We start from the raw sequence: 16,862 nt of genomic DNA on the forward strand, positions 1-16,862 counted from the left end.
ACATTCTGTAAGCAATCTTTGTTGTTGTTTCTAGTTTGAAAATTATAGGCCAAGCAAACCCCGACAATAATTTAGAATCACTCTCTGTGTGTGTGTGTGTAAAAAGCATACATACAGGTGGTTCCAAAATTCACCACCAGGGCACTGTATGATGTACCAAATGCAGATGTAGTAATTTTTCTGTGTATGCAAGATGAAGAAAAGAAGAAAAATTTATGCAAGCATAAATAACACATTTTCATTCACTTCCATTGTGCATGGGCTATACTGTTCAATGTGCTTCCCTTCCCGGTATGCCATAAACTGCATTCTTTGCATAGTGTGTTCAGTGGCAGAATGCAGCTGGTCAGGACTGGTGTACACATACTGTACTATGCTGTCTTTCATTGCTGGCAAGTTATCAGGATGATCCCAATAAACCCTGTCTTTGAGAAATCCCCAGAGCCAGAATTCACGGTGGGGGGAGTCACTCTTGCTTCTGTGAAATGTTCTCGAAGAACCTTCTGTACAGATTGACCGATGTGTGAAGGGGCCCCATCCTGCATGAAAATGACTGAATCCATACACAGGTACTGCTGTAGCTGTGGTACAATAAAATTGTTTATCATATCATAATGGCTCTTGGCAGTAACTGAGCAGGTCAAAGAACCTGATTGGAAAATGTTCTCAAAGAAGAAGTCTAGTGATAAACGAAGCTCTAAACTCTCACCAGAGAGTAACTTTGTTTGAATGCAATGGAATTTGTTGGATTGCATGTGGATTTTTTCATAGCCCATACCTGGCAGTTGTATTCACAGCTCCATTCAGGTGAAAGTGAGCCTTGTCTCCCCACAAAAATCATCCATGGCCAAGGAGCATCCAATTCCACTCAAGCAAGGAATGTTAAAAGCAAATATCAGTTGACTTTCAAAGTCCTGGAGGTGCAACTGCTGTGTTAGGGTTATCTTGAATAGGTAGAAATGCAGAATCTTCCATAGAACATAGAATTTTCCAGACAGTTGTATAAGGCACATGTGTCTTGATACAGCACGTGCACTGCAGGAACCAACACTATTATTCATGACCTGCTCCATAACAGTAGTAGCAATTTCATTCAATTACAGTAGTACAGCTTTACAAGCAAAACACGTTGGATCAGGATTAGTACATCACTGTGGATGGTATTAACCAGCATGAAGGGAAAAATCCCGTGTCGTTCTTTTTAAACCCTCCTGGCACCTGCCAATTTGCGTGATATGTCAATTCCATGATTTTGGTGTTTACACTGCCCCTGGCAGTGAATTTTGGAACTTTTTTTTTTTTTTTTTTTTTCAGATATATCACTTCTACATGGCACACAATGCATTCCTCAGACTTTTGCAGCATTTAGATCACTGGATGGTGTTCCACAAGGTTTTAAACATGAATACTTTAATTTTGATCACTCTCTTTATGTATCCCTGCATAAAGTTGTTGAATTAGAATATAATACATCCCTGACTTTTAATGTGGAATTTTGCTGTATTACTGACAAGCCAGTCAGGAAAAAGGTACATCAAAGCATATCAAGAAAAGACATAGGATTGAAAACTAATTTTAATGCTTTCAATATTTCATTTCGCTGAGATATCTTCAGGGATTAAAAATAACTCTTGTAACACAAAGACAACACAATACTAAATAAAACATGTGGGTGACGCTAAAGTCCTATCTAGGTGGTATGTTCTCTATGGGCATTTGTAGGTGGCCTAAGATGTAAAGTGGGACCTCTGACAATTAATGTTTTCCAAATTCTGGCAAATTTTATGCATATATTTATATTTTTAAATTCTTTAAATAAAAATTTTAAATAAAAAGACTGCTTTTATAATCTGCAATGGGAGTGCCATTGCAGATTATAAAAGCAGTCTTTACTTTTTTAAATTTGCTATGGTGGAGTATGGTGGTTTTCTTCCATGAGATCCTGTGAGTTGTATCCAATACATGGTCTACAAGGCTAGATTGACCATAGTCATGATTGCAGATGTACGATTTGTGTTCTAAACGGATGGTCACTGACCAACCTGTGTCTAAAGTAAGCCAACTTGCAGGAAAAGGGTACTTTATATACTCAAGGCACTGAAAGAAGGGAAATGATCTTTGGTAGAACAGATAGGGATAGCAAGTTTCTGATGGGGACTAAACTACCTTGACTACCTCTATTTACAACCTCTGCACAGCTTTTAAGCCCCACCGGAAATTTGCTACCCTTATCCATTCTACCAAATGTCTCTGAGACGAAATAGTGAAGCATTAAAATTAGTTTTTAATCCTTTCCTAGTGCTGTAAATATTCCATTAAACCTCCGTGATTAGGTTCAATCCTGTGTACTATTTAGTGGCAGGCCTACAGAAACAACTTACTGCTGTACCCTTAAATGGAGGAGGTGCTTGTTCCATTAGTAAATTAATTAGTACCTTCAGTACCCAGCAAGCTATTGCTGGGCACTGAACATTTACACCAGGCGTTCCTAACCCTATGCCCGCAGGCACCATGGCGCCTGTCGATCATTTTGTGTGTGCCCGCCACTGTTCAACCTTGTGCCGTATAGTTTGAAATAATCACATGCACATCACACAACAATTCATGGCATGCGTTAATGACACATGACGATTATTAAACGCATACAATGTAAAGTAGACGCGCATTCGAAGTTGCATTAATTTAACAAGAGAATTCAAAAAATTCGCTTGAAAAAATAGATGGTGCCCGTCGCCCTACCGGTATTTTAGAATGTGCTCTAGGAAACAAAAAGGTTGGGAACCCCTGATTTACACTATATGGGAGAAGAAATGAGGGATGAAAATCAGCAATGCAACTTTAGAAATGAAAGTAGCTGCTTCGCATATCATCTACCACCTTAAGCAGTCTAGTTGGCATTTCCTCCAACTAGAGAAGATAAGCTTATAAGGTGGCAATATGTGATTACATTTACACTGTTACCAACTTCTTATCAGCAGTTCCTTCAAATTGATTTGTTATGAATAACAGAATGGAACCCTGATGAATCAGGATTTCAGTATGGTCATGTTGTGCATTTTGGTCTTTTACAGCACTGCTAACTGATCAGTCTGTCTTGGTCTTCTGGGTCTCTTTCCTGTCATTAAAAATTTCCTCTTTTAACCTTTTCTCTCCCATTCTATTCAAGTAACTTTTATTTTTCCTATGATTGTGCCATCTGTTTGCTCCCCTAATTTTTCATTGAACTTTGTCTATGGTATCTAGTTTATTTCCTAACTCAACTCCCAAATTCACAAGTTAAAATTGGTTTGAAGTCAATATTGTATAAAGCTAGTTTAGTGTTTTGACTTATTTCTCTCTTATTCCATATAAATTTATTCACTTGACTTCCAACCATTATCAGCTTTGCTTATTCTGTTGTCTATTTCTATATTTAATTTGTCATCTTCACTGAAATTTTTGCCTACATTTGAAATGTTCTGTAGACCATCTCCCCCCACTGAGAATGCAATTCTTTCCCATGTTTCTTACCTATTTTCATAGTTTGTCTTTTATTTCCAGTTTTCATACTAAACTTATCATAGCAGTTATTCAGTTTAAAAGCCTTCTCGAGACTTGTGCTGAATTTATTTAGGAGTATAACATAAGTCAGGCCTAGAGTCCTAAACAGCACCCCTTAGTGGGCTAGATTGGGTGGCCTTGGGCTGAAGATCTGAGGATGAGTGTTTCCCAAATTTGGGGCAGTCTCATGCACTCAAATTTATTGAATTTTGGAAAGTTTTCCAGGGCTGAGGCAGATTCAAGGAATAGCCTCTTATATCTGTATTTCATCATCATCATGAACCATGGGCACACTGCCTGTTGGTGTCCGATGCCTCCTTCACTATCTTCTTTCACCTTTCTTTGTCCAGTACACAGTGTTGCAGTTTCTGTAACCCCATATCACACCAGTCCTTTATGTTGTCTGTCCATTCTTTGTATGGTCTACCTCTTCTGTTTACACCATCCATAATACCAAACACGAATGTCTTTATCTTCCGATCCTCACTCATTCTGCAGATATGTCCAAATAATTGCAGCTTCCGTTGTATAATTCTCCTTTGGTAGTGCAATGTTTAGTACTTTGTATATTCATAGTTTATATTGTTTATTCTTCTTCATGTAGCTTCCTCAGTGAGAGGGTGCAGCACCATGTCCTTCCAGTTCTCTGTAGGTGGCTTTCCTTTTTGTTTCTGCATAGCCATGTGATCCTGTCCATGATCTTGTATCTTCAAGCCATGTCCTTCATTTTTTGCCTCTTGATCATTTTCCCATAATTTTTCCTTCTAAAACTGTTAATATCCTCCGTCCTGCTGAACCTCTCAGTACATGTCTTGCCAATTTCATCTTTCTCTGGATCATTTCCTGTAATAAAGATCTCTGTGTTCTCATTCTCTGTAGGACATCTGTATTTGTTACATGTTCTGTCCATGGGATTTTCAGAGCTCTCCTATAGCACCACATTTCAAAGGCCATTATCTGTTGCCTTACTCCCTTCTTAAATATCCAGGTCTTACTTCCATATGTGAAAATTGGCCACACTAATGTCTCGATACTCACAGAAATTCTGAGCAGATCTTTATTTTCCCAGAATGCATCTTTAGCTATGGCTGTTCTTATTTTTATTTCTTTATCTTGCTTTCCATTTGTCTCGATACTCACAGAACTTCTGAGCAGATCTTTATTTTTCCAGAATGCATCTTTAGCTATGGCTGTTCTTATTTTTATTTCTTTATCATGCTTTCCATCTGCAGTAAAGTAGGTGCCTAAATATTTGTATTCTGTTGTATGTTCAATTTTCATATTGTTTATGAATATTTCTGGCTCTGATCTGCTTTCTTTTGAGATTTTCATAAATTTGGTTTTTTTTTTGCATTAATATCTAATCCAAATTCTTTACCTTCTTCAATTAGTAGCTGCAGTAATTTGATTAATTTGTTTCTGTTTTCTGCCATTAGCATGGTATCATCAGCATATCTAAGATTGTTGTATTTTATACCATTGATACTAATTCCGTTTTTTTTATTTTTCAATCTTTTTCATCACTGTCTCACTATAGATATTAAATAGATTTGGTGAAGGGATACAACCTTGTCTAACTCCTCTTTTTATTTTCACTTCAGAAGTCTCAGAGTTAAACAGCTGCATTTTTTGTTCGGTGTAAATCATTTTTATAATCTTAAGTACATGATCTTCTATGTCTAATTTATCTAATATGTTGAACATTTTATTATGTTTTACCTGGTCCAAAGTCTTCTGAAAGTCTATGAAGCATATGTAAATGTTCCTATTTCTTTCAAGTGATCTTTCTATTAGTATTTTTAGTTCCAGGATAGCATTAATGGTTCCCATTCCTCTTCTGAAGCCTTTGTGTTGTTCACTATATTCACTGCTTATGGCTTGTTTGTTAACGAAGGTTAAAATAATTTTAGATGCATAGGATATTAGGCTCACAGTTCTGTAATCCTCACAATTTTGTGCATTATGTTTCTTTGGAATTGGTATACAGATAGATGTTGTAAAAACTTCAGGTAATTGTATTGTTTTATAGATGTCCTGAATGGATTCCACTAAATAGTTGTTATTATTGCCAGTCAAAGCTTTCAGCAACTCAGCCAGAATATTATCACATCAAGGGAATTTATTATTAGGAAGATTCTTAATCATATGTTCTACCTCCTTTCTTGTGGGTAGAATGGTATCTGTTGTTACGTTTAACTTAAGGTGTCGTGAATCATCCAACATGTTATCATTATCATAGAGATCTGATGAGTACTCCACCCATCTTCCATTTAATTTTTCCTTATCAATGAGTATGTTTCCATCTTTGTCCTTGATGTTATTAGACTGTGTGCGTTTTGTTTTTCCATTAAGTTCTATCACTTTCAGGAATGCTTCTCTGGTTTCGTTCCTATTTTGTAATTCTTCCATCTCAGTGCACTGCCTGTTTATCCAGTTTTCTTTCAATCTTTTACATAACTGTTTGATTCTTTTATCCAAAATTTTATATCTTAACCTTCTTCATTTGCTCCTCTTTTCCATGTTCTTTTTTCATCAATAAGGTTGATTACCTCTTGAGTTATCCATGATTTTTTTTTTCTTTCTTCTTGCTTATTGATGTGGTTTTTAGCAGATGTTATGATAGTTGCTTGTAGTCTATTCCATTTAGAGGGTTCATTTTCGTTTTGCAACTGTGTAGACAGCAGTTCTGAAATATTTTCATTAAATTTTGATTTTATAATCAGATTTTGTACCATTTGCAGATCCCATTTTAGGGGTTGACTTCTTTTAAATTTTGTTTTCAGGTGAATATCATCTTCATTAAGACCAGTCTATGATCAGATCCACAGTCATATTGTTTATTACGTTACTTTTTAACTCATGTATTTCCCCTCTTTGTTATTTTCGTGGTTGCTTGAGCTAGTACAAAATGTCTATATACTCTAATCTCTAACTCACATATAATACTATTATTTAACTTTAGTCCTTTTGTAATCTACTTAGTTTACTCCCCCCCCCCCCCTTTAATGCAGTAAAGTATGCTCTCACACATGCTAGTATCGTAGACTGAGGAAAAGCCTCTGGCTGGGACAAAATCCTTAATCTACGTTGCCATAATTCAAATGTATTAATCCTTAAAAATTTATTTTTGTTAACGACTGCCCCCATTAAGGATCATGTAAAAGAATTTTCTAGCTTTCCTTTACATACAAGAGAATATTTTAGCTAAGCAGGTATAATAACTCTTAAATCAATTTTATCTCAAGCAACTCTGAATTTCTCAGTCATGGCTGTTACTTTACTTAGGTCACAGAGGTTCGATTTGTTTTTATGAGACAGTGCATTGGCTAACAAAGATCAGGCAAGCTATTAACAAAACCAAACATGTTTATTTTTACTTAGACAGTTTATATACAAAAGTAAATAGGACATATCACGTGTCTGATTCTCCACACATTTATTAAAACGATTCACTTAAAGCATTAGATAAAGAAATTATTTACACTCAACTTATTAGACACGTGGATGGATTTTTGGCACACATAACCTTACTCTCATTACAAATAATATAAGGCAAAATTATATTATACACGTTCTAAGCATTATATAACACAAGCACTATTCAAATCTACAATATTCTATTATACACATTCAAACTGACTTTCAGCTTTCTGACCTCTTCAACACATTATGCCATTAGTTAAACAGAATCAACATCTAATGTCTGTACACAAAATCTAGGTCATTAACATAAAGCAATCTACTTACAAGCTCACTATATCATTGTACAGTCCTGAATCCAAAAGGGTTAAGGTTTAATTCTGCTAGTTCCTTTCTTAATCTTGCGTGGCAGCTGTGATCGGGCACTATCGGATGGTAGTCGTCTGCAAATTCCGTCTTTGTAACTTTAATGCATTTCTTCGTTGATGTTAGGAACTTTGTTGGCTGCTACAAATCGGCACGCACGTGGATCGGTACATTCGTCGAAGAATTTCACAGAAGGATATCTTGTAATACTGCCAGTGAACTCCCCATGATCTCCAGAATTACTGCTCACGGGAACCAGACTCTTCCCTTCCTCGAAAAGCTTGTCGCAAGAACAAAAAATGAGAGAGAGCTTTCGCCCCTCAATCTCCACCTTTATATCACATTGGCCTTCCAAAACTTCCCAGATTTACTGGAGGCTTCTTACGTCACCCACGCTTAAGTTAGGTTTTGGCAGAAAAAACTCATATAGTCCAGTGACCCTTTGAGACTGTTGTTCACTTTCAGTTTACAAATCCTGTAAACTGATCTACTTCCATTCTAAACCTAGCCTAATCCTGTCTGATCTTTTTAGTTACAATTGCTTGTGGTTCTACATTGAGTTATTCTAACATTATATTACAAAATTTATTACATTACAGTAGATTATATACACTTTTCAATTATAAGTATTTTATGGCACATGCAAAATTGACATAGGTGAAATATATTTCTATATTTCACCACAAGAGATTTTAGTTGTATCTTCCTATAGAGCTCTTCATTTGTGATTTTCTGTACTCATCCTGTTCTTAGAATGTTCCTGTAACAAATGCCAGAATTCAATTCTTTTTCGATTCCTTATTTATTATCTACATTTCAGATCCATACAACACACCACTAAAGATGTATTTATTTCTAGCATATCCTGTGGTGGGTTTCCAAAGCATGGTCAACAAATCCTGAGTGACTGTAATGATGGAACCAGATGTAGTCCTCTTGTTCATAAATTTTGATATTAGCTGTCCTATCTGTTTGGCTGTAGTAGGACAGTTTGCAACTTCAAGGGTCCTGGTAGATCTAGGGAATGTGGCTGGTCTTTGGTGGAGTGGATAAAGGATGCCAATTTTCTATGTGGTCTAAAGTTCTTAAGGTTGTATTTTCTTAGGATTTTTGTCAATGTTTTGGATGTACCCAGGATATATGGAATGGTGATGGATCTTGAGTAATCTCTGCTCTGAAGGAGAGGGGGGGGGGGGTTGGGGGGATTGTGGCCGTTGGCTAAGAAAGTGTTGAGAATATGGTCGAGTTCAGTGCACTGTTATTAGAACTGTTTAATTTTGTCCTATTATATAGGAATTTTATAATCCCAAATTGGTGGGAGGGGGTGTGTAACTGTTGATGAATGTATCTACCTATATGTATAGGTTTTCTGTAAATGGAGAATGTTAGGTATCCAAGCTGGCATGTAATCAGTGGTTAGGAATGGAGGACTTGTTTTCCTTTTCTAAAGTAAACTGTATCCTGGGTATTGATTGTTCAGATGTGTTAAGAAAATGTAGAGCATATCCAGGCCATGTGCCAAATGGAGAACACATCATCTGTGTAGTGTACTAGACGGTGGGTTTGTGTGGGGCAGAGTTTAAAGCTTTTTTCTTCAAAAGTTTCCATGAAGAAGTTAGCCAAAGGTGTAGAAAGTGGAGAACCCATGGCTGTCCCTTCTGCCTTTTGTAAAATTTTCCTTCCCAAATGAAATAGCCCAAGTTCATGATGAACTGAAATGGCTGAGATATCAGGAGGAAATATGGCTTGGATCAAATCTGACCATTTTGTCAGTGTGTTGGAGTGTGGTGTTTTCTATACTGGCTTTAATGGTCTGTTTTTATGGAGGGTATGATTTCTGTATATTGTGTGATCACTTTCGCTAAATTATTACATGACACCTCCAGGGAGTCCAAATCATCGAGGGAGGGCACCCACTCCACAACTCTCCGCCTCCACTGACAGACAATCACCAACATCCATGCCCACGGCAGGATTCGAACTTGCGACCTTTTGCTAGAGAGCGGATATGCTAACCACCTGGCCGACATGTTTGGCTAATTTCTATGTGGATGAATCAGTGTCATCCATAATGGGATGTAATGGTACGTTTTGTTTATGGATTTTTGATAGTCCATATATCTGGAGGGTGGGAGGGAGGTCTAGAGTTATGTGGTTTTAGTTTGTTTGCGACTTCTGCAGGCCAAGAGTTCTGATCTGTGTATTAAGGATCATAGTATATTAATTATAATAGCTTTAATTAACACTTTCCTCTATTTCGACGGTGTTACATTGCAATCATCAGGGATCACAAAAGCAATGATATGTGCATGCAAGCACTAACACACTGGGCAAATAAGGCTGAAGAAAGGCCACCAAAGTTGGGCTTAGAGTACTAGATTGGGTGGTCTTGGCCGTTGGGCTGAAGATCTGAGGATGAGTGCTTCCCATATTTGGGGCAATGTAACATTGTCAAAATATAGTAAAGTATTAATTAAAGTTATTATAATTAATATTTTAGTGTTATTTCATAAAAAATAATAGTTGTCATCTGAATATCTGATTTTGATCTGTATAGATGATAAATAAGTTGGGATGATGTGCATTCTTGTCTTACACCTGATTTTACACCAAACCATCTTCATTTATTTCTTTCAAATTTAGCCTGACTAACATAGCATAAGGAAAGGTTATATATTCTAAATAATTTTATCTTGACACCTAATATTTTCCAGATCTACAATTGAATACAGATTCTTGTTATATTCCCATGATTTCTTGACTGTTTGCCTTAAAATAAAAATCTGATCCTGGTATTTTGATCTGAATCAAAATCCTGCTTGTTCTTCAAGTTTCTCTTCCATAATTTTTCTTAGCTTCATCTCAAGTTGGTTTGCATAAATCTTACCTGGAGCATTTTGTGGAAAAATTTTCCTATAATTTTGTCAGCATGGTTAGCTGGATTAACATATCCATTCTCAAACCAGCAGAATGTGCATTACAATCCCATTGTGGGCATGAATATTTATGATTGTCTTTAGGTGAGAGATGAATTTCATCTGGTATGGGTCCACTGCCCCCTTTTTGAAGGCCTGAAGTGATTTCAGTTGAAAGACAGTAAATAAATACAAAAAAATAAAAAATGATCATCGTACTGACGTACCATAAGTTAACAATATGGTTGGTAAGAAACATATTTAAAATATATATATACGGGGGGGTTCTTGACATGCGTCGTTTCAACTTTACGGCAGTAATCCCATAAATAATTTTAAAAATAAATTTCGACTTGAAGCAGCACGACGTAAAATTCAAATGTCGTGGGCAAACTTGTTTGTGAGCACGGCAGAAGAATACGCCGTTATGCACCGTTTGTTTGGGAGAGGTGGCGCCGCTTGAGTCTCAGCATACACTCTTTGGGTACCACGTGCTTTGTTTACATCCACTCTCTCACTTTTGTGTTTGTGTTTTTTTTTTTGTGACTTTTTACCCTTCAATATGGCTCCCAAACGTAAGGCAGACTCTTCCGATGGCAGTGTGTCGAAGAAAAGGAAAGCCATTACATTAGAAGTGAAATTAGACATTATTAAAAGGGCAAAAAAGGGAGAATGCCAATGAACATTGAAATGCCAACAGCCACATGTTGAACATAAGTCGTACCACAGTCGGGACTATTATCAAGAATAAAGTTCGCATCCTTGAACACATGAAAGGATGGGCGCCCATGAAATCGACTGTGATTATGAAAAAACCTAGTAGGCTCATGATTGAGATGGAAAGGCTTCTTGTTCTTTGGCTGGAAGACCAGCATCAACGCCGTATCCCAATTAGCCTCATCTTAATTCAAGAATATATAGTACAGAAAAATTGTCATTTTTCTGTACTATATAGTAATTATGTTCTCCCTTTCATTTTCCTATGGCCTAGTTCTGTTTCTTGATATATATACGTATGACGTTAGGGTGTTTTAGGTTAGGTAAGTAACTTAGGCTATGGTAATTTCGACTTGCATTGAAAATCGCCTTACGTCGGTCCGTAGGAACAGATCCCTGACGTAACTTGAGGACCCCCCCCTCCCGTATATATATATATATATATATATATATATATATATATATAGATAGATAGATAGATAGGTAGGTAGGTATTGAGAACTCTTTTCCAATTTTGTTACATTCTACTACTCTAGCTTCTCATTAAGCTGTCCCTGATTGCATTCCTCCAATTGTCCTGAAAGTTTGTGCACTAGAACTGACTCCTGTCCTAAGGTCACCTCTACAAATTGTTCTCTTACTCCACTGGTATCTATACCACAGCCTGGAAATTGGCCTATATTCAACCCATTCCCAACAAGGGCGACAAATTACTGCCGTCTTACTACCGCCCTATCTCACTCACCCCAGTCCTGTCTAAAGTAATGGAAAAAATCACCAATTCCCAACTCCTACATTACCTGAAGGCACCCACCTAATAACTGACCACCAATGTGGATTCCGTCACTGTCGATCAACAGGAGATCTGCTTATGTATGTCACCCATCTCTGGACAAATGCCATGGAGAAATTTGGTGAATCTCAAGCAGTTGCACGTGATATCTCCAAAGCTTTTGACAAGATCTGGCACAAAGTCTTACTAAACAAACCATCATCATTTGATATGCAATTGGATTGTAGCTTTCTGTCTGGATGCACACGGTGTGTGTGATGGCGGATGGTTCCTTATCGTTTCACCATCCAACTAATGCCGGGGTTCCACAAGATTTTGTCCTCTCACCAACCCTCTTCCTGCTATATATATATATATATATATATATATATATATATATCAATGACCTCCAGCCCAATACACGGTTTTACAGATAACAATACATTGCACTCCTCCCTTTCATTTGATAAACCTTACTCTACACAACTCACCTCAACCTACAGAACATCAACCACTACTGCTTTCAATTCTGATCTCCAAGCCATCCTCCAATGGGGGGTTCAGATAATCTCATAAATTTTAATGCTAATAAAACCCAGTTCTGTCTTATTTCTCATAAAAAAAGAGCCATTTTCTCCCTGTGCTACTTTTGACACCCACATTTCCAGACGAGATGAGATTTCCCTTCTATGGAATTACACTAACATCAAGCCTCTTCTGACATAAACACATCATAACCACTGCATCTTCAGCTTCTAAAAAAACTAGGATTTCTCTTTCACTCAAGATGTTACTTTATCTCTGAACAGCTGTTAACCTTATACAAATCACAGATCCAGCCAGCTATTGGATATTGCTCTCACATTTGGAGTGGGACTCCTAAAATCTTCCTCAAAATTCTTGACTCAATACTGGAAGAGAGCAATTAGACTTAAATTCTACCAACTCACTCCTCCTACTTTTGCACACGCATTGGGTTTCTGCAATATGTGTATATCTTTAAATATTTCCATGGGAAATGTTCATCTGAAATAGCATCAATAATTCCCCCACTTAGTACTAAGCTTGTTGGAACATGTGCAGCTGCTGCTGCTGCTCAACATCCCTTCACAGTGCACCTTGAAACCGATAGAACAAGTTTCTTTTTCTCCTCCTCCATCCCTGCTACTGCTGTATTGTGGAACAGTCTTCCCCCTGATGCATTTCTCAAGGAATACAATATTATACAGCCTATTAAAGCAAATATAAATAAGTTCCTCCTTTTCCAACCCACTACCCATACACAGTCCTAATGTACTATAGCTTGATCAACCAACCTCTCGTGTATGGGCCCAACATAAAAAAAAAAAAAAAAAAAAATTCAGAATTATGCACCTTAGCCACTGTAAACTTTTATGTGCTCCTTATCATCTGTTCCAGATGCTTCTCCACATTTTAAGTTTCTGATGGCATTTTTTACCTCAGGTATTGATATGTACTTCTGATTGCATTTCTCTTGAATGTTTTCTATGACTGTTCTGTCATTGTTTATGTCATATTTAATAGTCTTGAAAACTATTTACTGCAGACATCCATGATATCTCCAGTTTTTTCACTTCTACTTCCTTGAATAATCTTGCCTCCATTTCTTAGCCATTCAGTAGCCTCCTGAACAAATTTTTACCACCTTTGTGATGTTTGTACTCTGTATTCTTGCCAGTATTTTCCCATGATGTTTGTTTAGCTTCTTTTTTATGTGCATGGTTTAGATTTCTTATATATTTGAAATCGACAGAACAAGTTTCTTTTTCTCCTCCTTCATCCCTGCTACTGCTGTATTGTGGAACAGCCTCCCCTCCTGATGCATTTCCCAAGGAATACAATATTATACAGCCTATTAAATCAAATATAAATAAGTTCCTCCTTTTCCAACCCACTACCCATACACAGTCCTAATGTACCATAGCTTGATCAACCACCCTCTCGTGTATTGGCCCAACATAAAAAAAAAACTTACAGAATTATGCAGCTTAGCCACTGTAAATTTTTATGTGCCCCCTATGTTTGAGCATTTCTGGTTGAATATCACCTGTTCCAGATGCTTTTCCACATTTTAGGTTTCTGATATTGTCTAAAGGCACCTACTTGTGTTTTGTTGTGTTGAGAATGAAATGGTGAAGACTTCTTATTTCATATCTCCTGAATACTCTTATCCTGCACCCACATGAGGATATCACTATCAGTGTAAACATAGACAGTAACTTATTTTTTCTTGTATTCTCTCCATGTGAATTTATTCACACATTTATGTTGAAGCATGGTGTAATTTATACTCCATGTTCTGAACAATAAATCCAGCCAGTACTTGCCATTCCTTTCTCTTTTTCTCAACATTTTTGGTATTCATTTCCAACTCTCTTCAGATTACCCAGAAGAATGAACTTTTGTCAGCTGCCTTTTCTGATATTTTGCAAATTTTCTATACTTCTTTCTTAGTTGAATCCTGTGTGGTATGTTAGGTGCAAATAAGTCTCATTGAATTTATTCACCTCTCTATTTGAAATCACTTGCCATTCAGGAAGTTTATCTTAGAGTTTAGTGTCAATAATCTAACTACCCCTTTCTTTTTAACAATTATGACAGCATAGTTCTTCTATATTTCTTCATCTAGTTCTGTTGATACTTATGTTGGTGTCTGTTTAATTCTGCTAAGATAGAAAATTTGTACCATTAGCTGATTTTTCCACATATGTCTTGATTCATAAAAAGTTCATATATCAGTGCATCTTGTATTTACCTAAATTCAGTCTTTATTAAGTGCAGTGTGCAAAGTGCCTTACAAGTATCTATTACATTATAATAAATTTAGTTTAATCCTTTATCCAAGTGTGAGCAAACAAAGTTTGCCTGAAAGTATCTTCAGGACTGGAGTAAGGTGGTAAACACCAGGCAACTCGTTGCAAAGGTGGAGAAAGCTAACATCATTCCTATCTCAGTATCTCCCATAATCCAAAACACATCTCCTTGCAGATATGTATAATGTTATGCATTAAGGGAAGGGCCACTACCCAGACTAGTTTCTACCTTTATTGAGGTCTCTTGAGTGAGAGCCAGGCCCAAGTGGAGATACGAGGCAGAAGCATTAGCAAGGTCATCTCTACCTATAGGAGTTGCCAAACAGTGTGCCACCTTTTTATTAAATTACTCTGGATTTAGAGAAAGATGTTGAAAGTTTATTTTTCACTTGGTTAGACTATAATAAATTTAGTTTAATCCTTTATCCAAGTGTGAGCAAAGAAAGTTTGCGCCTGAAAGTATCTTCAGGACTGGGTTTATTTTTCACTTGGTCCTGAAAGTATCTTCAGGACCAAGTGAAAAATAAACTTTCAATATCTATTACATTTTTTTTATCTGTTTAGTAAGTGGGCTCTGACTAGGTAGATTTTATTGAAATTTGGTATTTGGAATCCTCGAAAATTTGTTGAGATTATACATATTTCAATAATCCTGTTCTGCTTTTATTGAATTTAATAAAATTTAGGATGTACGCTACATATCCATATGGTTCAGTTTTGGTTTCGATCAATCATTTTAAATGGCCTGGTTGTCCTGCCATGGGCATGGATGTTTGTTTGTGAAAATACTAGTGGTGGTGATCAGTGGTAGATGGCGTTGGTGTAGATGATGATGGTAGTTGCAGTTGGTGGAGACGGAGAGTTGTAGAGTAGTTACCCTCCCTCGATGAGTCTTTGGACTCCCTGGAGGTGTTATGTAATAATAATAATGAAATGATTTGAACTTGTAGTAATAATTCTGAACTGCCTTAATGGAATTGGATGAAATTTGGTATTTAGGATCTGTTTAACAATTAAAATTTATTGACAGAACATTACAATATGATAATTCCTTTTAGACTAGATGGAACATATAATATCTGGTATAATTTGACATTTCAGTTTGGATTTCAATAGATATTTAATAGCAAAATTATGCAAAACATGTATTTGGTATGTGATTATGAAATTTTATGGTCGTAATCATTGTTATTTTTTATTAAAATTTAATAAATCTATTAGTTTTCTATTCCCCCTCTCCCACCTTGATCTTTCTATTACTTCCACATATGTCACATATGTTTTTGCATTTCAATTTACTCATTTCAATTACATTATTGAAATCAGTATTTGAAAAAACAAATTATTTTTAGGGTAAATTAAAACATGATTTTTAGTACAATCATCCAGTCAGTGTGTGGCTAAACTCTCTTTAATTCTTTAATATCCATTATTTTTTTCATTTAATGAGAAATTAAGAGGACTGTGCATTCTTTGCATTTTATTAACTTGTGCAAAACTGTAGTAAAAAATGTTAGTCAATAATGTACAATTTACATATAGTAAGTACAACATCAGTTTTTAATTATATTGAAAAAATGACACTAACATTGAAATATCCTTTCAGTTTTTACTACAAGAGCTTATATCAAACTGTGATGGTGAACTAAAAGCTGAAGTGACTCAGCTTGCTGCCTACTATGAATATCGTCTTCATTTAGGAACTAAAGCTATTTACCACTTAGAAGCATTTATTGCTAAGTTCATGGCTTTATATAAGGCATTTCTTGAAATTAATATGGCTGATGTGTTTTAAATAGTACAGCTTCTGTACATATATTTAAGCAAACTATATGCAAATATAATTTGTATAAGTATTGTATTTAAATTATATTAATAGCTTAATAAAACCCTTTGAATTGATGTATTCAATGCTTTAATTAATTGTTTGGCTTTCTTATTTTTTATTTACATATTTATGAGGACCTACAGAAGGAATTTTTCATGGTGTTTCCTTTACAATAGAATTTCCCATTTCATGTTTGGAATTAGTCTCTTACCATAGCATTTTCTTCTCTATCTCAAATTGCTTTACAAAACATTTAAGAAATAAAAATATTTGGATAAGGATTTTATGTGGAATTATTAAAAATAGCATCTGATCAGGAACTAGGTTTTTTTAAAAAAAATTTTAAAGTATCCTAAGGCGTGTGCCAAATTTTTATTTTATAGTTATTTGGTATACTTTAATCACGAGAATATGACAACAATCTTTCCAGTGTGCAGATCTTAAAAAAATGCATATAGTAAAGATCTGTG

The 16,862-nt window shown here is 35.9% G+C and overlaps 1 protein-coding gene across 1 annotated transcript in view; it reads left to right on the plus strand.

Moving 5' to 3' along the window:
• Nucleotides 1-16,466, plus strand: part of RfC38 (replication factor C subunit RfC38) — a 145,789-nt gene extending 129,323 nt beyond the window's left edge. The window contains exon 8 of the mRNA XM_090392632.1: nucleotides 16,171-16,466. Coding sequence (XP_090248758.1) covers nucleotides 16,171-16,359 — 189 coding nt within the window. The 3' untranslated portion in view covers nucleotides 16,360-16,466. The remainder of the gene's footprint in view (nucleotides 1-16,170) is intronic.
• Nucleotides 16,467-16,862: the final 396 nt, after the last annotated feature.

Source organism: Typopeltis vanoorti, chromosome 5 (genome assembly GCF_054136105.1).
Source record: "Typopeltis vanoorti isolate ZY-2024b chromosome 5, IOZ_Tvanoo_1.0, whole genome shotgun sequence".
Lineage (NCBI taxonomy): Eukaryota > Metazoa > Arthropoda > Arachnida > Uropygi > Thelyphonidae > Typopeltis > Typopeltis vanoorti.